Source organism: Phasianus colchicus, chromosome 2 (genome assembly GCF_987193195.1).
Source record: "Phasianus colchicus chromosome 2, bPhaCol1.hap1.1, whole genome shotgun sequence".
Lineage (NCBI taxonomy): Eukaryota > Metazoa > Chordata > Aves > Galliformes > Phasianidae > Phasianus > Phasianus colchicus.
Window position 1 is genome coordinate 20,740,339 of NC_143437.1, and position 23,719 is coordinate 20,764,057.

Sequence of the window (23,719 nt, forward strand, 5' to 3'; positions counted from 1 at the left end):
AAAACAGTGTTTTGTAGTGAGAATTTGCTCTATTATTTGCACTTTTTTTTTTTTGTAGTTCCCACGGAAATCAAATAGGAGGCATTACTTTCAGAGCAACCTATGTACATAAGATTGGGGTCTCACACAAACAGGATAAAGAAACACAGGAAATACACAAGTATTCTACATAACAGCAACCCATTTCTTCCACGTAATCTACTACACTCACATAACATAGCAACAAAATAATTAATTAGGCACAACAGGTATACCTTCACATCAAGAAAACTGTTCCAGATGATCATATTAAATCAAAGTGTTTGAGAAATACAACAACTGCTACTTGCATGCTGGTGTGTTTATTTAAAGAAGAAACACCTTTCCAAAAATACATGAAGGCTGAACTGTGAACACTTCTGTTTTCTATATATAATGGGCAAAATAAACACATGAACAATATGGAACATAGAATCCACATATATTGGGCAAAATACAAAGATTAATAAACAGACCAAATAATGACCCTGCACTCAAAGAGACAGACACATACATCCAGAACTGAAAAATTTGTATCAAATTTTAAAAGGCAGAATTCTCATCATGGGTAGATAACATTGGCCAATAACCCCACATAGTGGATGCAGAATTCTGCAAGTAGAGTACCAAAATACAGTTACCTCCATTATGAGATGCTCAGGTACGTGGATGTCATACAATGCTTCTCATGGAGCATATGAATCACCTTCCTTTATCAAGATTTTTCCCAATTGAAAATTTCAAATCATGAGAATAACTGTAAGTACAAGAACACTTTCACAATTTTCTTTGAGATAACCTTAAAGGTGAATTATTTTCCATGAGACAAGCAAATTTTCAGATGCACACATTGATACACACACAAAGGAAAAAAAAAAATATGGGCAATTCTAACTACGCATTTAGCAAGCTGCATTGATCCACAGAACTACTAAACAGGTAATGCCAATCCAGTTCCCAACCAAGCAAAGCAGTTTGTGAACTGGAGATAACTGTGTTTAGTATTATAGACAAAATAACTGTCTCTTTCTTGGTTATAAAAAAAAAAACCATCTACTGCATATGACTAAGCCACTCAATGCTACTGCTTCCCTCTTGAACAGTAGCCTCTAGATGGCTATTTTAATCTATCAGAAGAACTGCAAATTTATAAATCTGATGTCTATAGTGGAGAAATACATTCTGTGCTTAACAAATGCTGGCATGGGGTTTTTCAGTGCATCCTCTCAGCTGAAAACCACATTGGTGCCTCAGCTGTGTCATACAGTCCTGTACTCATAGCGACTAGTAAACACTACAGAGTTCTAAATGTTTATTAGTGCACAACTAGCATTTCCTACAACCCTCTTATGTCAGTTTCAATGAGTCAAGAATCCAGAACCTTGAAAATTCAATTGAACAGTTTAAGCTAGGAAATACAGATGGCTGATGGTCTCCACATACAAATACCTTCAGGACCAGAAGTTTTCTCTAATCATCTTTTCCTTGCATACTGAAATATTTAAGCAACAAATAAACAAGAAATTTATTCTTATTGGGCATCAGTATCTTAGGACACAGGCAGACCTGTAAGCATCCAAATCAGATTTTTAGGATTGGAAAAAAGAAGTTGCACATTCCTTGAAATGGCTGTTTCTCTGTTATCATCTCCTTCCTTTTAACCCCCCCACTACTCCCAAGCAGATTTGCAAAATTAAAAAAAAAAAATGCAAAATTCTTTAGCTTAACATGAAAAAAAAAAAAAATAGAGCTCCAAATTGGATATTGGAGTATATACTCTGGTCTTTGGAAGTTCTGTAATAAACTTAATTAAAAATATGACAACACAGATAATTCCCTAGGAGCTCTTATAAGCAAATTCAAGTACTTAAAATTCCTCCACATTGTTCATGCTGTAAAAAGAAAACTGGACACACTGCTAACTCCACTCCTCTTCCTTAGAGAGACCACTTTTTTCTAAAGCATTTTTAGGTAGGCACAAAGGACAAGCTTTGGTCACTCACCTTCATCTGATTTTACCATCAACATTATTGTTTCTGGCTTCATCTACCATCATCCTGCTGTCCTTCATTATCATCCAACACTAAAGAGAAATATGAATCTTCCAGCCAAGTGTCACAGAAACTCTTGACTGAAAAGGCTGGAATAAGAGAGGAATTCAGAAGCAGGAAGAATAAAGGTGTAAGTTTCTCCACCTGAGGTTACTAAGCAAGCTTTCTTTCATGTGCTTCCACACTCTTCCTCCCCTTTGGAGAAGCACAACAAACTTGCAAGCCTCACAAAATGTAGATCCATTAAAGTTCACTGTATGTACTGTATGCAGTTTTCTTATACAGTTCTCTCCCTAGCAAATGACTGATCCATGGTACTGTACCCAAACATCAGGAAATATATATATATTTTTGTAAACACACAAGGCATATATTTCTGGAGATGTTTTGGTGTTCCTGTGAGAATATTTTAAATCCTAGTATTTCTGAGCAAGCTGAGATATGTTATAGGAATACCTGTGACAACATAACAAGAATTAAACCATTTCACTGTTGAAGTGGTAGACCTGAAACCTCTTAATGCAGAAGAACCTTAACAGGTTGGACTTCCTACATTTTTAGCTGAGGCAGCATATGCTGCACTCAAAGTACCATAGAGGTCTCAAGGCAGCAACTATGCATCTATCCAAGTCATTGGATTTGGTGGAAGGCATCTAAAATATAATAGGTTTGCACTGCAATTGAACCATCAGTAGTAGCTGACTGTTGAACCTGCATGCTCTGAAAGACACTAAGTCAATGGAAACATTATTTCCATTAAAAAAGTAGAATTTTAACATGTACATAAAAGGACAATGAAGAGCAGAGAGCACTGAAGCAGTATCAAGATATACTCAATTAATACCTTAATGAGAAAAGTAGAATGGCACTGTTTTGGAGAAGTACTGAACTGTAAAGCTATGCAACACAGTGGTTGCTTCAGTAAAACTATCTTTAAAATGGAGCCAGTTTGAAAGTGATTTTTTTAATATTATTTTTTCTAATGTATTTAGATTTGTATTAACAAGTAACACTCCACAGAAAACACAAAAGATCATGAGTACAGAAAGTACACATCACTATCACATAAAGAGAAGGAGAAGAAAGAGTGGAAAAATCTGAGCTAGGAAACACTAAATCCACTGGTCAAAACAAGCACATCTTCTGCCCTCAGAATCATCACTATGACTATGTATCCAATGTTTTAACCACATCTTTCACAAATTTATTATTTTTAAAAGTTCACGGCTGGATAAGATTCCATCTGAGAGAGTAAGCTTAAGAGAACAACCAGAACAGGATGAAGAACGCCTACTGAGCTTCCAGACAGCTCAGAGAGAACGTTCCAGCTTGATGCTTGCAGTAGGTGCCTCCTCTCTGCAAATTCTCCAAAAGCCACATGCCAGACAGGCATAACACAGGCATAACTCCAGCTCCTCAGAGGTGGAGCACACTTTGCAGTATTCTGCATCCAACAGTCCTTCATCAATCAAGTATTCACCATCCCAGCTGCTTTTCCATTTTCTCCCTTTTTTTAATTTTTTTTTTTTTTTTTTTTTGCACCAGTTAATAAAAATATCTGTGGGAGCATTTTCATGGAGGACTGCTGTTGCAGTTTCCATCCTGTCTCTGCATGACTACTTAACAACATGCTGTTCTAACAAGCATCTGGTAAGCTTTCACATCTTGTGACAGCTTTCAATTCATCATTCCTATATCCCAGCTGTATAGAGATGCGCATTAAGTAGATCACAAATTTCTCTTTTGGAAAAACTCTGAACTTCCTGGATGCGTGTCAGGATGACAATAATGTAGTTCTACCTTTACACCCAGCACACAAGCCATCTTACAATTGCAGGAGCGAACGGCAAGCTGGCATGATGTAGAATTACAGAATGGTTTGGGTTGGGAGGAACTTTAAAGCCCTCTCAGTTCCAACCCACTGCCGTGGGCAGGGCTGCCCCCCACCAGCTCAGGCTGCCCAGGGCACCATCCAACATGACCCTGAGTGCCTCCATCTGTTGCCCTTCTGAAGCTCATCACAGCATGGATCCTCAGCAAAGACACACAGCCTACTGTTGCATGCATCCTGGCTAGAAGGGAACTTACACATGCACAAGACTGCCAGGCTGCTTTCATGATGGATGATGTTACATGCACATATACATGCGCACACTTTCATCAAACATGGGGTTCAAAAAAAGCAAGAGTGTAATGCTACCCAAACATTCAGATGGTTCATCTCAAAAAATAAAAATAAAAATAAAAATCAGATGATAAACTTCTTGATGAGACCTGAATATGGGTCTTTTCCCATTACTGATCCATTTTACAGATAGAAACAAAATGTCTTTGCCTATAACTTTCTCTGCTAGACAGAGTACAGGACAAGCCTCTCGCAGCTATCCAGAGTCTGCAGACAGGATGTCTCTACTGTGGAAGCTGATGCAATGTGATTTGTCCTGATTGACAAATATTGAATGCTTCATTATCTTTTATGAATCATCTCTCTAAATTTACTTTTTCTGAACTTGATCTCTTGATTATGGAAAGAACAATTCTATCAAATTAGTCCCTATAAATTACCGCTCAGAGAAATATTGGACAATCACTAAGGTTGAGATGCTCTAAATATCCAAATATGAAATGTAATTAAAGATTAGAAAAAGAGAGAAATGAGAAGCATAGATGAGTGTCTACAACTCCACTGTCAGTGTTATACTTGATATTTGTACAATGATTCATCAGCATATCATTATGAAAATCTCATTTTTAGAATTAAGCAAGAACAATAAACATTTTAAAGCATTTTACTATGAAAGTGGGGACATGAGTTTGAGTATTTCCAGCATGGTACAAACATGTCCTAGAAAGGCATAATAATAGCACTTCCATAGTCAGAAAAAATGGAAGAACATAGTGAGATATTGTGATTTTAAAAAAAAAAGGTAATGCCTGTTAGTGGAGTATTTGCCACAATAAGAAAAATATTTATGCTAAATAGGGCCTTCCTCAGCTATGCCCAAAAAATTTTGTTCTTCCAGCTGTTTTGCGTGCCTCTACTAAGGTGCCTTTCCCTACAAATGTTCTCTCTTTTTATAGAAAAGTAATTGGCTCATTACTTAATTCTAATCATCATCACGAAACAGAAAGCCTAACCTAGAACTCTAAATTATTTTTCCTATTATAATCTCTAGTATCTTGGAGTTTGATTCATCTGCCAAATCCAGTTCCTGCAGCTTCGCCCTTCAGATGGAGCACGATCCTCACTCTCTGCAGTCATGTTCTTTCATACCAAAGAAATGTACTGCACAAAATCCCAAATTTGTACTGTACTCCTCAACATAAAATTCAATCTCTCACATTCAAGTAATGAATCTGTCCATGCAAATGTTTGTTGCTCCTGCAATACATCTACAAAAATAAAAAGCAAGAAAAATGTTGGTACCATGCCCCACGTGCTAGCTCAAAATCAGCTGCATTAGTAGAAGGATACAGATGGTTTTTCCTCTTCTTTCTGTCAGACCTAACAAAACCACTATTGCTAACACCACAGCTTCTGTAGCACTTACATATCTTTAAATCTTTCATTTCAGCATCAAAATATCTGTATTTTGATATTCCCACCCTCCTAGTAGCAATTGCTCAGTTAAAGTGTATGCATTTCTGATGACATCAATTCCTTTCTTCTCTGTTTACTGCAGTAGAATCATGCTGGCTACTGCTCCTTTCATCCAATCCTTAGAAAAGCATGTTTTCAAGGCTTCAGGATTAAAAATGAAGAGTACAGAATATTCAATTCTCCAAATCTTCAGACTTACAGCGGACGAAAGGACTATTAGTTTAGCTAAATATCTAATCTGTATTTCATATTTATAGATAAAAAATCTGAACAATTCAATCAATACTAATCAGCACTCAGAGGTTCAGCAAAGTTCAGGGTAATTATTTTGCCAGCAACAATTGCAAGTGCAGACTTAAAAGCTATTTACAAGGATGAATGATATATTAATAAGAATGAGCCATTACAAATTTATAGATTTGCAGATTATCTGTGTGAAGAGAGATCACCTCACAGAAATACAGCATTTCAGAAAAATGCAAAACTATTTTTTTTTTTTTTGTGCAGTACAAGAAAATATCACTTTGGGGCTCTGTTGAATATCAATAAACTCCTTAAAGAGATATCAAAAAATTAAAAAATTCTCAGTTGTGATGGTGTATAATGGAGCAATGAATCAGATAATGACCTCTTGATCTAGAAATCACATTTTTTGCAGCCAGTGCTCACCCAGAGAGCAAACAGATACATGGTCAGAGAGGTTCTCCTTCCTCAGGCTGAAGAATTACACTTTCCAATTACAGAGTCCAAATGTAGAGCAAGGTTTACACCCTCTAATTTATATCCTTTCACATTCACTATTCTTTCTTATGTGAGGAAAAGAACAGAGCGAGCCAGAGAGCAGAAGTTCCTTTGCCTCCCACAGGAGCACTGCAATGCATGAATTAGCATCTTCAGATCCATTTCAAGAGGAGAAAGGGCTTAACCTAGTGATGACACTGGCAGATTTCAAAAAGCAAATCTAAAATTAGACTCAGAGTGCCAGCAGGTCAAATTGGTGCAATTTTAGAGTGGGTGCTAGCAGTATGTAATCAAAGACCTTTTTAAGCTATTAGAATCATGGATGTAGCTTCCTAGAGGGAATACCTTAAATACCTTAGAAATGTTACTTAAAAAGCAGAGAGTCATAGGCTCTAATAGCTTCTGATTTCACCTGCCCTTATTTAAGTAAAAAATTATCAAGCAGTGTTAAAAAATCCACCATTATACTGAAAAACAGATTTTAGTCTTCTTAAACTAGGCTGTTTTTTAAGCTATTATTCAACTACCATGTGAAATTAGACTAAGTCTACACAAACATATGGATTCCTTGATGAAGGAATTTTTCTTGGTTCCATAACTAAACTTAGCAATTATAGCTACATACTGTGTGGTATCATCTAATGTGTCATCACATTGATGATCACAACAGTGATCAAAACAGACAATGGGGATACTTGCTCATGCTGGTACTACAGCTGCACAGAGCTTGTGCCTAAATCAGCAAGACTGACAAAGGAGGAGAGCAGTCAAGGGATTCAAACAACATATTGCAAGCACCACACTGGTTCCTCAATCGTTTGTTTGCTGCGATGCAGCACACAGCAAAAAGCCTCAAAGGCACATGAACTGAGGTTATCCATGTTTTCCCTCATAGCTGCTTTTGTGCCATACTACCCAAAGAATGCAGATAAGTCATGACCAACACATGACCCAATTACATAATTTAAGAATGAAGGCTGGAAGATTTGCAGGACAATAAATAATTCTCACTATGACTAGTGAGAGTCTCAATATGGCTAAGCACTATATGTTTAAGAAGAAAAAACTCATTAATTAAAATAGTCTAAATTCAGACAAGCAGCAGCAACCATAGGTAAAAAGAGAAAACTTCCCCCCCACCCTGTAGTCTCTTCATATAGTGAAGCTTCTTAAGGGTTAACAAAATACTAGGATACAAATAAATAATTTAACCAAAAGCAAGCTTCTGTGGACTAAAATAAGTTGTACAATCTTACAGAAAAGAGTTTGTCAGCCCAGCAAGCTTCATTGAACCATTCCTGATCAGTATTTAATTCAGATTACATGGCAGGAGAAAGTAAAAGAGATTTAAGGAAACCTCTGTAGTAAGAAGTGATGACAGCAGTAAATTATTCAGTAGTTACAGTTGGAGTCCAGCCATCAGAGACCAGAGAGGACCCAAAAGCGACATAGCTAACTCCTCCCTTTTCTTACAATTCTTTTCTTACATTTTGAGGCATCTTCATGACATTCTGGGAGATAAGAAACACCACTGATGTTTTCAAATAACATTATCCTTAACCAAATCTAGCTTTAACACTGGATGTTAGAACTTAAGACACGCATTTTATAGAAAAGAATACCATATTCTGTGGAAGAGAAAAATAAAAAGAGCTTCATTCAAACCTTAAAGGAATAAAACAGAATTAGAATTCTAATCTTGAGAATTAAAGTATTTTTATAAAATGCAAAAAGATTTTTCCTACTCACATTCCTTGATAGTTCCCATCTAGTCAACTAAATATTAAACTGATACTTCCATGCAGAGTACCTGCACACAGTGAATTACCCATTTCAGGTGGTTTTGACTAAGGATAGCTACAGGTGACATCTTCACTGGGACAATTACCATCAAATTCCTGTCCAACAAGTGAGGCTCAAATTCACACAGTTCGTATGGAACATAAAGATGTTGATACAAAGTAACCTCTTATCCTGGCTCTGGTTACCAGTCCAGCAAGAAAAACATCAGAATCCCACATGCACAGAACAGGGAGAAAAGCACATCTCTAATGAAGCCACAATGGTGAAGCTGTCTGCAGATTTCCCCTCGCAAAACCAAAAAGCCAAAGCTGAACTCTTATCAAACAATACTGCTCACTGCTTCTCCTACAAACTAAATAAATAAAGAGAAAAACAAAATCACACCAATCAGACAGCCTCAGCTAGAACAGAGTGACTTTCAGAATGTCAGTTAACTAAAAGAAAATTACATTATTCACCACTCTCTTGTGCAACTCCAGACTAAAATTTCACAAGACGTTCTCACAGAAGAACATCTCAAAAACAAAACACTACTTATCATATACTTCACAGGCTAATAGTTCTACTACCCCACATTAGTTTACATGCAGCAGATAGTTATCTTTCTATTAGTTACAGCCCATTTTATTCACACCTGGAAAAGTACTGAAAGATTCATTTGTCAAAACCAGTGCGGCCAGGAAAGGGCAGCTGGTGAACAAACACAGAACTCATCTGCACTGTTCACCACCTAATTCCTCTTAAATAAATATATATATATTTTTTAAGTCATCAGAACATAACCTTTTCACTTATCTGCACTTGTATTAGCAGTTTAAATCAGTTTTTAAAACATTTTACTCTCTTTATCTGAAAAACTAGACACATGGATTAAATCTATATTACTGTGAACATAAAAAGATACTAATGAAAAATACAGACATCCGACCCAAACTGAGATGTGAGCAAGCCAAGCCTGCAGCAGCACACCTTGTTTTTTTTTTTGTTTTTTGTTTTTTTTACAGTTCCAGCGATTGATCCAGATGTTGCAAAAAATATGATATTCTTACTCAGCTTCCCTTTTTTTTTTTGTGGCCTTTTGTTGTTGTAATGGAACCAAGACACTGAAAATAAGGAGAAGTATAAAATATGCAGAAATCTCTCAACGTATATAATATATACATATATTTATGAAGCACTAGTAGATGCCCTGTTGCACCAGTGGCACAACACATCAGATGTTATATTACCAACTGCTCACTTCAAGAAACCTTTAAGCCCTTCTAGGCTGTCAGTACAAATTCCCTTCCATATACTTTGAAAAAAAGTAAATATCTTCAAAATATCATTGAAACATAACCCATAAACCCAGTTTAAGAATTACTTCTTCACATAAGGTTACACGGATTAGATGCCTAATACACTCTAACGTGATGCAAAGTGCAGCAGTGACAGCAGAGTAGCAAGGTCCTACACTGCAGTAAGTGAGGATTTACTCGAGTTCAATAGCCGTGGGCACAGGAATAAAGAAAAGAAACTGCTTACTTTCAGAAAGCCTCAGGTGCATAGGGATCTCCAGCAAGATACCCTTACCTCCACTGCCAACTCTTAAATGAGGTCTGCGAAGGGGTGGATCCTGGCTCTACCAGGTGCAATCGCTCAGGTACATAGCGTGCACCTGAGCTCCCCTGGGTTGTCCCTGCCTTCCCACCAGGTGCTCAATCACTGCTTCAGGCTGTTACTCAGCTTGTCCACTACAGACACTGTATGTGGTTTTTTTTATTTTTTGTTTTAAATAGAACTGGAAACCACTTTGTAATTTCATAGAAGCATGTTCTCTATCCTGTGCTTCTCCACACACATTCTACAATTAATAGTAACGCCAAAAAACATGTTTTACATGAGGAGGAATGTAATCAAACTAAACTTAAACAGTCTCAAGTCCATGGCAAACCTCACTTTCGGATTAACAAGGTGTCTATAAAACACACTAATGTAATATCCTTACTTGTTTGCCAGTTCCTTCAACAGCGTTTTAGATATTTTCATACCATAGCCATCTTCCCAGTCTAGATGCAGCCTACAAATATATCTCCTCAATGGTGCATATGGCAAGCACACCTACTGACAGATGGCTCAAACATAGGCAACAGTGATTGGGATGCTCCATCACAGTTCACAAGTATGCAACTGAGTGAAGAGAAAGCCTAACCTGACCAACTGACCCATCTTTGTTGGGTGCTAGTTCTACAGTAACTACAGCAATGGAATACCGAGCCCCAGCTGTTCTCTGTGAGCACTCATTACTTCCCCAGGCCAGCCAGAGCACCCAGAGGCACACCTGGGGATTGCGAGTGCACGATCTATGCATTAAACACAGCCTCTGTACAACATAACTCATCTTTTTCAGATCTTAGTTTGCAGGAGGAAAAACAACTACTACCTACATTCAGGTCAACAGGATAAAACAAACAAGCAACAGATGAAGGCATACAGTGGGCAGGCCCTTTTCTAGTATGAAAGAATATACTTTTTTAAGTTTTGGCCAGTTTGCAAAGCCACTCAGTGGGAGACATTCAAACTTTCAGAATCCAAAATTTTTCTGCTAAAGGCACCTAATAAGTACCTTGCTTTCTAAAGTGATTAGGAAGCAGGAATCCCAGCTGAAATGGTCAGCTTAACTTTCAATAAAGGTTACTGCCCAACATGCTAAAAATATATTGTTGGGTCACACAACAAATAAATAAACAAATAAAAGAGCTGGTATTGACTATGGCTGCCCTTCCCTTTTCAAAAGCTGGTTTTGGTTAGCAGCTCAACTAAAGAGTAAGTGCAAACAGCTGAAAACAAAGTAGCATATCATGGTAAACAGCTTAACGCACTTAAAGCAGAATTTACAAACAGCTCATCCTGTTGGGATGTACACACTGCATATAGGTGCTTTTATTTTGGCCTCTAATCACTACACACGCAGCGGTTCCAATTTTGTGACTTCTTGTTCAGTTGAAAAAAAGGACAAAATGTTTACTTTTTTTTCCTGAATTTTCCAGTATCCCGTAGTTCTTGTTTGCGTACAGGATTTGAGGTTCTTGTGGTTAGTTGCACCATTTCTGATGCAATTATAAAAATAAACAAAAAGGAAAGCAGGAAATAATTTCATTCATCCTAACATTCTGCAAACAGTGTAACTGTATTCAGTGGTTCTTCCTGGCAGCCTTTCCTTTATTGATAGCAACAAGCTTTTATAACTTGGAAATTAAAAAGAACATGATTGGGAGGCTCAGAAACTCTACAGTGATCAGCTGGTGGTGAGAAATCTAAATAAAGAAAACAAAATCCAGTTCCATTAGCACACTAGCTTTAACAGAGTAAGCTGTGAAAATTTCAGTGCTCATTTGCAGTGTAAATTGGGGACTGTGTCACAACTGACAAACTGAGATTTTTACTTCATAGCAAGACTTAAGCAGAACTGTGCTAAGTGTAGTTTTTAGGAAGTTGTTGAAGATACAGAAAAGGAATAGAAAGGTAGGTAGCCGGGAATTTCTTTGCAATTTCTGAGGAAAAGGAAGATTAAGAGGTAAGAATGTGCAAGAACACTGAACTGTAAAAATGGTACAACTCCTTGCTTTGCAAGGAAATAGACACCATGCTAAAATAAAATCATCAGTGCTGCATGGGTGGAAGTTTATCAGTGAAATTAAAAAGGTTATTTTGACAAAGCCATGTTTTAATGAAATCACATAAATTTTGAAAACATTCCAGGCAGCAGGAAAAAGTTTTCCAAGTACAAACATCTTTACAAACTCAATTTTACAAGAAAAGTAGTTTTTAGTTCCAGGAATTGGGATAAAAAGACTAAAAAAAATGCAAAAAGAACAGTGAAAAAAAAAAAGATAATATGGAACATCACTGATGCTACCAGCTTACCTCAAGATACAGCATCACTTTGTACCAACTACAGCAAAATTTCTTCTCCTAAACCTTGCCAGGTCAACAAATTCTCTTGAACATTCATACTACTCAGATGCTGTATCACCCTAAGCTTTTCCAACATAGTTAATAATTTGAATAGTATCACAAGAAATATCAGATCTGTGGCCCACAGAACATGCAAGTGTCTCCAACTTATTAGACACCTGTGTATCACAAAGGGGCCAGAAGAAAAATAGTTTTTATATATGCAATTAAAGCTCCCATAATCTCTGTCATCTCATAAACTTGCATTCATTAACTTTCAGAGAGGGTGGCCAGGCACTGGAACAGCCTGCCCAGGGCTGTGGATGAGGCCCCAAACTGCTGAAGTTCAGGAAGCATTTGGACAACGCTCTCAACAGAGGGTCTGATTTTTGGGTGGTCCTGTGTGGAGCCCAGAGTTGGACTCAGTGATACATATGTCTCCCTTCCAACTCTAGATATTCAATGATTCTATGATTTAGAGTCAGCTTTGTTGACTACTTCGGAATGCACTGGGAACACTTGGTATCTTGTTCTCAGCCTTTTGGTTCAGTGATGCTCACCTTCTTTTCGTTCATTCAGCTCATGCCTTTTCTCATATACAACCCCTCAATATCAGTCTTTGACTGAGCTCTTCATCTAATGTAGTTTCTTTTCAGCTGTTCACCAAGGTCCTTCCAAAACCACTTTCCAGGCTCTGTTACTCCCAGCAGTCTTATCCTAATTTGTTGCCTTGGAACCTCATGCAGTCCAACTATTTTTTCTTCACCATCAGGATCAGATAAACCCTCTTTTGCATTGTCTTAACAAATGCAGGAGAAAATTGAGGGCACAGTGGTAATACACTCTCTGCTCACTGTTCCTGGGAGAAATAATTGAGGAGGAAATCTGGCTTAGTCTCTATAGTTCTGGAAAAGACAAAGCTCAGAGTAGATGAAATATTTGGTGAATTTTGTTGTCAAATCCACAGAGCACAGGTGAGCCACTATTTGTCAACAGCCAATAACTGGGTCATATTCTTTACAGGAGCAATAAAAGAATTACAAGAGAAAAAATAGGTTGGAAAAAAGAGAGATGAAGAAACAATTTTAGCTCAAGCTTCTTTAGAGCCACAGTGTGAGGAAGGGAAGGTAAGCACAGTACTAACATAGAGTAAGAAGGAATTCTGAAGAGATTTTTCAGAGATATTTTTAAACCAAACATCTCTGTTGACATTTAGTCAGGTGAGATATACATATTTAACACACTTTGTGAGCAGATGTGAAATCACTGTATGACAGCAAAAGCTTTCAGTGCAGTGAGGGACTCTGCCTGGGGAGGCAGAGTAAATGATGGAAGGAGCATTCCCATTTCATTCCCCAGCAATACCAGATCATAACTCTTAACCGCTTATTTTCTGCATTGCTCTGCAGCTGGTCTTATCAGCTGGTTATACTCAGCTTTCCCCTATATACATACATTCTCAGAGCTATATGAAACCTGGACATGCGTTCAGGCTACATGAAGAGGACAACATCTATGACTCTACTTCAATGAAAGCTTACTTGCTTTGGAAAAGAAGCCAAAGAAGATGATTTTGAGTTAATGACTCTTCAGAGAAACAGATCCTCAAAAGCCATTATGTTTCAGTGTCCACCATGCAACTAAGCTCACATAAGCCACAGTCCCAAATGTATTTCTAAACACTGCTATGGTGGGGGAAATCACACATCAGAATACTTTTGGGGCAAATATATTTTATGTTATTTACTTTCAGGAGGTTTTCATTACCCTTCTCTCTTCAATCACCTTGGCACCTGCACTTTACTCTCATGTTTGCTTTCCCTCGTTTCCCTTTCTATCACACAAGCCATAGAAATCCCAGCATTTATATTCTGATCAGCAAATTGGAGACATCTTTCAAAATGAATTTTTTAAGCTCATCTTCAATAGCCTCTGCTTTTGAAAATAACTAAGGTGCAATACTCCCATGACTTTGTTCTGCTTCAGTTCTCAAAATGTGGTTCTTAATGTTGTATAGTGGATGTGGATTTCTTATGCAGAAACAACAGAAACCAATTAAAAAGAAAGGCTGAAGGCAGAAGTTTTTGAAATAGAAATCCATATATCCGCACAAAAGTTTTAAGAGGCAGCTAATTCAAACTGATTTAAAACCAGCATTTCAGATAATCTGAGCACTTTCTTTTGTTTGTGAGCTATTGGAGGGCAAATTTCTAAGAAGACTTAACAATTAAGGGCTGATTTTTTTTTTTTTTAATGTAGTTATTATTTTTGTTTTACTGAAATTATGTGACACCACATGAAAAGCTCAGAAAAAAACATTTCTTCCTTGGTGGCAAATGCAGCTACAAAACAAACAAACAAAAAAACCCACCAAACAAACAAAAACTACTCTAACATCAGTTTGTGATACTTGTTATTTTTTTGAACTAAGGGAACACATTTTGCAGCATCACTTGCAATTTTTTACCTGCATGATAATCTGACATAATAAGTAATACATTCTGATTATCAACAATATTTATCCTTTTGTAACAACAAATATATTTTGGATATTTTAGTTATCAAGACATTATTCTTTTACTCTGTATTTCAAAAATGCAATGAAATGGCACCAGAAGGGACAGATTTAGTGGCAGGATTATTTTCTTTTTAAATAAATAAGCAACGTAATAATAGTTTATGAAATACCTTGACTTCACAAGAAAAGCTTGGGGTCAGGCAATGGGAAAATGGCAGGAAAAAAAAAGATATTCCTTACAGTGAAACTGCATAACTAATTGCAAATCTCAAAGTAAAAAATCAAGTTCGGATTTGCAGTCAAATGTATTAAGCATTTTTCAGTGTTCTAGCTGCTTGCAGTTCACAACTGTTCCCTAAAACATAAATATTCACAAATAGTTCCCTTCATTTATTTATTTTTTTAATTTAACAACAACAACAAAATAGATTCACATTCCTTTGCACTTTGTAATAGTTACTAGGCTTCAGACCCAACCAACATAGCAATATTTCCATAGCTAGCTATGTAAAGCTAAGCAAAACTCAGATATAATCGAACTAGACTAGAGGTCCAGCTTCAAGTGACAATGAGAAGTCCAGGTTCAAAAGTCAAGAGCTGGTGAAAAAAAGAGGAAAAAAGAACAAAAAGAAATGATATGTTCTTCCCCTTTTGGTTTGTAGGAGGCTATTAACAACTATGCTTGGACATCAATACAGCTGCCAAGTATCCTTGTGCTAGGTACTCACAAAGCTCCATGAACTCACTCCTCTGTAGACACAGTTCTGTTTGAAAAGATGTGCTCCAGGAAACTACAGCTGCAGGTGAGGTTGTTGGCATTCCTGACATGCTCACAACGGCTATTCAAGATACTCTATCTTCCAGGAATCCAAATAAGTTCCCTCTGCAATATTTCTGCTTGTGATGCTTGAAAAAGTCAGTACAGACTGGCTGGAGTAGAAGCAGAAACAGTACAGCTATTTGAAATGAAGATCTGTAGGAGATTTCATGACACAGAGTCTGACATTTTTTATATGCTAGAGCAGCAGTCACTTGTGAGAGAGACCACTAAGTGCTACACCTCAGTACGTCTACTTTGTTTTTCTGTTTATTTTTCTAAATTGCAGAAAGAGGGGTTTAATTTCCGACCCTATTGCCAAGAGGAAGCTTTATCAGGACCTGAAATACAAATTACTGGAGAGAGGAAACTATCTGCCTGTTCCCAAGTTAAGCTATCTACTGAAGAAAATAATCTAGAGGATAAAAATGTACTTGGAGAAACAATGATGAACCCTTACAATAAAAAGGTGAGACAGAAAGATTGTTTTCCACACTTCCTCAGCGCTAGCTCCAGCTTTACTATTTAGTTACCCTTTTTTTCCCCACACTTTTCCTCTCAATCCTCTTTTTTCTTCTCCTTGGACATTTGGTCTGAATAAGGCACTTTCTGGTAGAAAAAAACAAGTATATTTTGCGCTTAGCAGCATGCGCAGAATCTCAATGAACAATGCAACAACATATTCCATAAACAATGTCAGCATTCCTATTATCCTTTGTTACTCTTTTCCCTATTAGGGACTATCTGAAAGTGTTCCATACACACAGAGCAATTACAGTGCTTCACATTTCTTTGTCAAGATGAGCCATGTTTGATCGAGAAACACAGTCACTAGTGAAAACATCTAAGCAAACCAAACCAATAGCCAGCCTGGTCAGTTCTTGAAACAAATCTTATGCTGTTCCACAGTAGCAAATACAAAGCCAAAACCAGTCTACTTGGACTCGGTATAAAAAGCTATCAAGTATCTTCTCTGTTAAATGGAGTCATGTGACACTGTTTGACTCTGACCTCTCAACTAAATCCACTAACTAAATCTTTGGAAACATCTAACTAACATTCACGGAATCATAGAATCACCAATGTTGGAAAAGACCTTTAAGATCATCCAGTCCAATCATCCACCAATATTTCCTACTAAACCACGTCCCTCAGTACAACGTGTAATCATTTCTTGCTTTCTCCAGTGTTACTGCTGCTTTTGCTAGCTGGCTTTGACTCTCAACAGATTACAAGTCACCACCATAGAGCCTTTCAGCAGCCCATAGGAGATCCAAAGCAGAGAGAAGGACAGACGACTCTGGACTGCTGCCAACAGCCATCAAAATGCATGGTCAATATTTTTCACTTAAATGCTTACAATTTGTATGATACAATAATAACAGTAACTATAAAAGAGTAACTTGTTGCTTAGGTAAATGCTAAAGTTCTATTTATGATTCTCTCTCCCCAGGAATCAAATATCTTAGGGATGCAAGTGGTACTGTCATTGAAGAAGGGTATGGAAAAAATATAATCCATAAATAAATTACTGGTTTCACTAAAATTTCTTGGATTCTGAGATATCAGCAGGAGGAGTGTGTTTTACAGAAAAATCATGATAATAAGAGGTTTAGAAATCCAGAGAATCTGCTGCAACACTGGAAAGCTATCATTTTCTGTGGAGAGAAGCAACCTTTTTTTTCTTCTATTCAAGTACTTATTTGAGGCATTCAGTCTAAAGGACATAATATTTGAAGATTTCATTCATATTTATAAATCACTTTTACAAATTATTTCTGTTGTTTCATGAATTTACAAGGTCGTGTCCTGGTTCACAGAGAATATCTGTAGCGTTTGACTGAAACTCATGGCAATTCTCTAGAGATGCTCATAAACTGCATTCTTAAACTCTGGAGAATTTGAAATATCAAGTTGTAGGATAAACATATGCCCCCAAGTTGGAAGGAATGCTTTCACATTCAAAAGGTTACTCAGATATGAAAAGATCACATTCTGGACACAAAAGCAGTTGATGACATGTCATAATGTAAAGAGTAAGGGAAAATACAGTCAATTGTTAGGCCTGTTGCTGTTATCCTGGGAGATCCACAATTCTAAAGGCTTTTCATGACAGCTGCACTTTTCTGTCATATCACAAGCCCTTTGAACCACCAGGAAGATGGCTCACAGCAGCAAGACAATGCCAAACTGCAATAGCTGTGACGTACACACACAATCCAGAGATCCTAAGAATAAAAGCCCAAAACTGCAACTGATCAGGAACTCTCATCAGAAGGCTTTCTGATGAAAAGCACTGTTGCTCCAAAGCCTAAATATTTCTCAGAAGACTTTTTCCTACATTTTCTCATATTTTGTATCACAAAAAACCTGAAATACATATTTACAGTTGACTGGTGTGATCTGATTTTGACTACTCTGGTTTGAAGAAATGACCTGAAATATTAATTTTCAAATGTATTTCCTATTGGGTTATCTTGTCTCCTGAGGACTGTGGATCACAGGGCTGGATCCATTTGCAGATGGCCCTCTCTCCACACAGGACTCACACATGTTTTAGTAGAATCAGTTCAATAAATTAAATCAGGAAACATTTTGACTTAGAAAGACCTTAAAGTTTTATTTAGAAATGAAATAAAATGTGAAACAAAATGTTCCACTGCTTTAAAATAATGTTTGAATTAATTAAGTCCCTGAACAATTTTCATACTTTTTTATCCCTATCCACAACTGAAAACATTAAGCACTTTCTACAGTACCATGGACACTTACAATGACATGCTCCAATTAAAATATCCTGAAGAGTAAAAAATAAGTAATCTAGAAATAAACCATAGTGAAGTGCAAAATGTGTTGCCAGTTTTAATAAACATGCAGTTTTAAAATAGACAATAAACTTACAATGTCAAGCTTCATGCTGTCAGAAGACAGTAATGAGACTGATTGTAAAGATATCCTTTCAAGGCTTTTGCTTTCCTTCATTATAATGGGATAAAATTAAATTTTTCAATATTTAAAAATCAGTAAGTTTGCTGGTAACCTCAGTAAGGTCAGAATTTTACTCTTCGCTGTCACTAAACTGTGGCTTAGTTATTCTGGATGTGAAAAAAATATTTCACCTACATGCAATATTTATACAGATATATATATATATGCAGGTATGTAAATATACAAAAATATAGTACATATGCATTGTACATAACAAAGAAATAAAAGCACATAAAAAGAACACACCTTTCATCAAAACATGCATATAAATTGTACATATATAATAATTACAACAACATGACAGCTCCTTACACATTATTCTAGACATGTAGATTTTAAGTTTTTTCATCTGATTTCTTCCTCAAGTTTCCAGTCCCCTTTGTGGATGCCCATTCTATGACTTGGGAGCTACACTGCATTGTTGAACTGTTTACCATGTGCACTATATTCTAGTCAAGGGGAAGAAACTGAAAGGTCAAATGCTGTTCCTGCTCACACCTGCCCAGAGGGACAGTGGCTCTTATGTGCAGAAAGGATGCAGATAACTCAGTGGGCTTGTGATCATGGACAAATCACCCTACAGCTTTAGACCTTCCTGAATGCAGCAGAAGCCTCAGAGTAAGCTCTTGGATATGAATCTGCCCACCAACACAGTGTTCATAACTGAATAAGTTGAACAGAATCCTTACCATGTTGTCATCTTACTCAAAACTTAGTTCTCTAACAACATAAAGTCAGATTATACGGACTTGAAATTCCATACATCTTAGTCAAGGTTTAATGCACATGTGCTTTAAATCATGCCCTATTTAACACTTATGATTACACAGTTGACCAAATTCCCCCCAGAAAATGTTTCCATAGCCTGCTCTAATCACTTCACAGAAATCTAAATAATATTTGTCTTCTATTGCAGAGCTATTTACTCAGCTAGGGATCCTTAAAGACAGCTCTCACTTCTGCCCCTGAAACTAAAAAATAACTGGTTCAGAAAAAAAAAAAAAAAAAAAAAAAAAGATTTGGAAGATATACCATTGACAAATATATGCACACATTAGAAATTAAAAGAGATTCAGCTCATTTACTATAAAAAGGTAATAAGCTGTGTCCTACCTATGGTGGTTATAACAGTGCCAGCAAAGAAGAAGGAACTTCCCAAGTCCCAGTGACTGATCTGAGTAGATGTGTTTCCTAAAGGTATGATTCCTGCATTTATTGCTGCCACTACTTGCTGCAAGTTTAAAAAGATTTTCGTCAATATTCATGAAACATTGATATTAATATACATTACATTAAGATAAGTAATTTATTTAACCCAAGCAATAAACCACAAAAAGATGAGTGTAGGGCTGCTCAAGTTTTGTCATTCAGCCAGGCTAGGATTTATTGCTCAGAATACACTTGAGCATGTCAGCGAGCTGCAAGCTCTACACTACTAAGGCAAAATGAACACAAAATCCACAAGAGTCGTGTTAATTAGGTGACAAACACAATTATTTTTACTTTTGTAACATTTTGATGAAGAAAAATGTGCATTAGACGAAGATTTACAATTACATTCCCCAAAATATTATTCTATTGAGTTAGTGAAGCAAATGTATTTTTTAAAACACAAACATTTTAAAACTCCAAGAAAAAAATCACCATGCATTATTTTGGATCAAATGAACTCCAAATAATTAAAACATTTCCTTAAAATAGATAATTCAGTAATGAAAAGTGTATAATTACATAAAACCTCCATATATCAATAGCAAATTCAGGGTCAAGTACCAAATGTGTATTTCTCTAAGTTTATACAACTACATCCTTCATAAATATTGTTCTTGAAAAAAATCAGTTCCATCAGCTGAAATGAGCAAGCATGACATTTATGACATTTTCAGAATGTTGAGAAATATGAAACATTTTCTATACTGGCAGTGTCACCTACTGTACGTTGTTATCACAAAAGAGGATTCCCATGCAGTTTTATCTCCATTGCAGGTATACACCAGCAATTCAGTTAAACACCACATGTCAAGAAAACATATTTTAAACTTGCAATAAATATTTAAGAGGGGATTTATTTCATAATCATGATCATTATAATAATAATCGGTGTTTAACAAAAGAACATCACAGGAAGCAATCCTGCAAAGCTAAAATGAACATTTTCACTAACAAATAGCTTCATCTTGGTGAGTTGTCCAAAAATGACTTTGCAGATAAAGACATTCAGCAACAGAATAGACCAGAATGGTTTTCTGTGTGGGCAGAAACCCCGCTGTTCTGGTTTTTGAAACTGCTCTGAGTGAAGCCCTCTGAAATTGTTTTACTATTTCAGAAGATGACTATCTTGCAGAATTAATATTTTTTTCAATCAGTAAATAGATCAATATTTTGTCAATTATATGATTTTTGTTCGTAAACAGTGCCCATGCAAGTCAGTTGATGTGGATATAGACATGACAAAACATCAATGCTGGAATTCCCAGGCCATTGATTTTCCATGACTGGATCTCAACCAAAATCCACCGCTTCCAGTTTGCCATTGCCAAAGCTCAGATGCACAAAGCAGCCATCTCTGAAACCATGAGGATGCCACTGCCATTTTCAGTACCCAGAGTTGTCAGTAGAAAGCCCACTGGGGTAACCTGACATAGAATTTGCATTGTTTTACCTTCTATACTTTTCATTTTAAAATGCTTTGAAATATCAGAAAGCAAGACATCCAAGATGTGGAATTTTCAGACCTACTGAGGAAGAAGAAAAGAATGGGAAGAGGGAAGGGGAAGAGAGTTTAATTTTCCTTTGGGTTTGAGGAAAAATGCTTCTTCAGTGTTCATACATTACATACGACTTGGCAACTATAGGTACTGACAAGCGCTTTCATTAGTTAAGAAAGAGACACATCAGATTAAGCCTCATATGGAAACCAGCCCTTATATTGATTTTGGAATTCACACAATACAGATATTCCTTTAACTTAAATACCCTAGTGTGCTGCATTATGAAGCCTACTGAATACATTTTGAGTACTGTTTCATTTTAGAGAACTAAGAATTTTCATCATAAATCCTTGTAGCTGCAAGTAGGAACATGCACTTCTGTGAGGACATCATATGGTAAAGTGCTGGATCAATATCATTTTGTAGGACCGTTCATGTTTTATTACAGTTCAGCATACTGTGTGAATGCCCTATACAGAGCAAAGCACCTGTTTAGGCAGTCTAAGACGACCCGTTTTAATACAGATCCAGATGTAAAAATTTTTCAGAACTTTATATCATCACCGTAAAAGCCAAACAACATCAATGTCTTCTTTATGAAAGGCAAGCTCATCAAAGCAATCAAAGATCCATTAAAGCTATGCATTTTCTAACTGCAGTATACTACAACTACAGAATTCAAGGAAAAAAGAAACAGCTTAACCCAAAATTGCTCTGTTGGGTTAGTCCTGACAAAACATAACAGATGGCTACAAAAGACAATTAGCCATTATTATGTCTTTGATTTCAGCCAACAGCTAATTAGGAAAAGAATGTAGAGTCAGGGCAAGCAGGAAAGTGATGCTTTCTCTTCACACAGCTTCTGACTTTAGAAGAGCAGACTTCAAGCTACTCAATGGAATGCTGGCCAAGATCCCCTGGCGCGCTGCCCTCAAAGATAAGGACGTTGAGGAGAGCTGGCTGCTCTTCAAGGATGCCCTCCTGGCAGCACAAGAGGTCTCCATTCCCCTGATTAAGAAAGTGGGCAGGAGAGGTAGAAAACCGGCATGGCTCAGCAAGGACCTGCTAAGAGAACTGAGGGTGAAGAAAGGGGTGTACAAGCTCTGGAAACAAGGCTGTGTCACCTGGGAAGAATACAGGGATGCCGTCCGGACTTGCAGACGTGGGATCAGGAAAGCCAAGGCGCAGGCAGAACTGAACTTGGCCAGGGACGTGAAAAACAATAAGAAAACCTTCTACAGGTACATTGGCCAGAAGAGACAGGCCAAAACGGGCGTACCTACTTTGGTAAATTTAAAAGGAGAAATGGCTTCAACAGATGAAGAGAAAGCTGAGGTGCTGAATGAGTTCTTCACCTCGGTCTTCACTGGTGGCCAGGATTCTAGTCTTTTTCATGTCCCTAAGTCTTGCACCCCCATACCTCTATGTGGGGACCAAGGAGGTAAATCCCTCCCCACTGTAAGGGTTGAGCAAGTCCGAGAGTGCCTCCTTAGACTGAATGAGTATAAGTCTATGGGGCCAGATGGCGTGCATCCCAGGGTCCTGAAGGAGCTGGCTGAGGTGGTTGCTGAGCCGCTCTCCATCATATTTGAGAAGTCGTGGCTGTCAGGTGAGGTCCCGGACGATTGGAGGAAGGGTCACGTCACTCCCATTTACAAGAAGGGGAGCAGGGAGGACCCGGGTAACTACAGGCCGGTGAGTCTCACCTCCGTGCCTGGGAAGATTATGGAACAGATCCTCCTGGACAATATGCTTGATCACATAAAGAACGAGCACGTGATCCTAGATAGCCAGCATGGCTTCACCAGGGGAAGGTCATGCTTAACTAATCTTGTGGCCTTCTATGATGGAGTGACGGCATTGGTGGACGAAGGGAAGGCAACTGATGTCATTTACCTGGACCTGAGCAAGGCCTTTGACATGGTCCCCCATCACATCCTCATCTCCAAACTGGAGGGAAGTGGATTTGACGGGTGGACAACTAGATGGATAAGCAATTGGTTGAAAGGCCGCAGACAGAGGGTGGTGGTCAATGGCTCTATGTCCAGGTGGAGGCTGGTAACGAGCGGTGTCCCTCAAGGGTCTGTCTTGGGACCGGTGCTCTTTAACATCTTTATTAATGACATCGATGAGGGAATGGAGTGCACCCTCAGCAAGTTTGCTGATGACACCAAGCTGAGTGGTGCAGTCGATACGGTGGAGGGAATGGAGGCCATTCAGAGGGACCTTGACAGGCTGGAAAGCTGGGCTCGGGTGAACCTAATGAGGTTCAATAAGGCAAAGTGCAAGGTTTTGCACTTGGGCCGGAAGAACCCCAGGCACCTGTACAGGCTGGGGGGAGTTGTCCTTGAGAGCAGCTCGGCAGAGAAAGACCTAGGGGTCCTGATAGATGAGAAACTTAACATGAGCCAGCAGTGCGCTCTGGCAGCCCGGAAAGCAAATGGGATCCTGGGCTCCATCAGGAGAGGGGTGGTCAGCAGGGATAGGGAGGTGATTGTCCCTCTCTACTCTGCTCTTGTGAGGCCCCATCTGGAG

General features: G+C 37.8%; 1 protein-coding gene across 7 annotated transcripts in view; it reads right to left on the bottom strand.

Annotated features, from left to right (window-relative positions):
* KCNK2 (potassium two pore domain channel subfamily K member 2) overlaps positions 1–23,719 on the bottom strand; it is a 127,644-nt gene that overhangs the window by 36,640 nt on the left and 67,285 nt on the right. For all 7 annotated transcript variants that reach the window (XM_031595798.2, XM_090135034.1, XM_090135035.1 and 4 more), the window contains one exon: positions 19,587–19,704. In XM_031595798.2, coding sequence (XP_031451658.1) covers positions 19,587–19,704 — 118 coding nt within the window. The remainder of the gene's footprint in view (positions 1–19,586; positions 19,705–23,719) is intronic.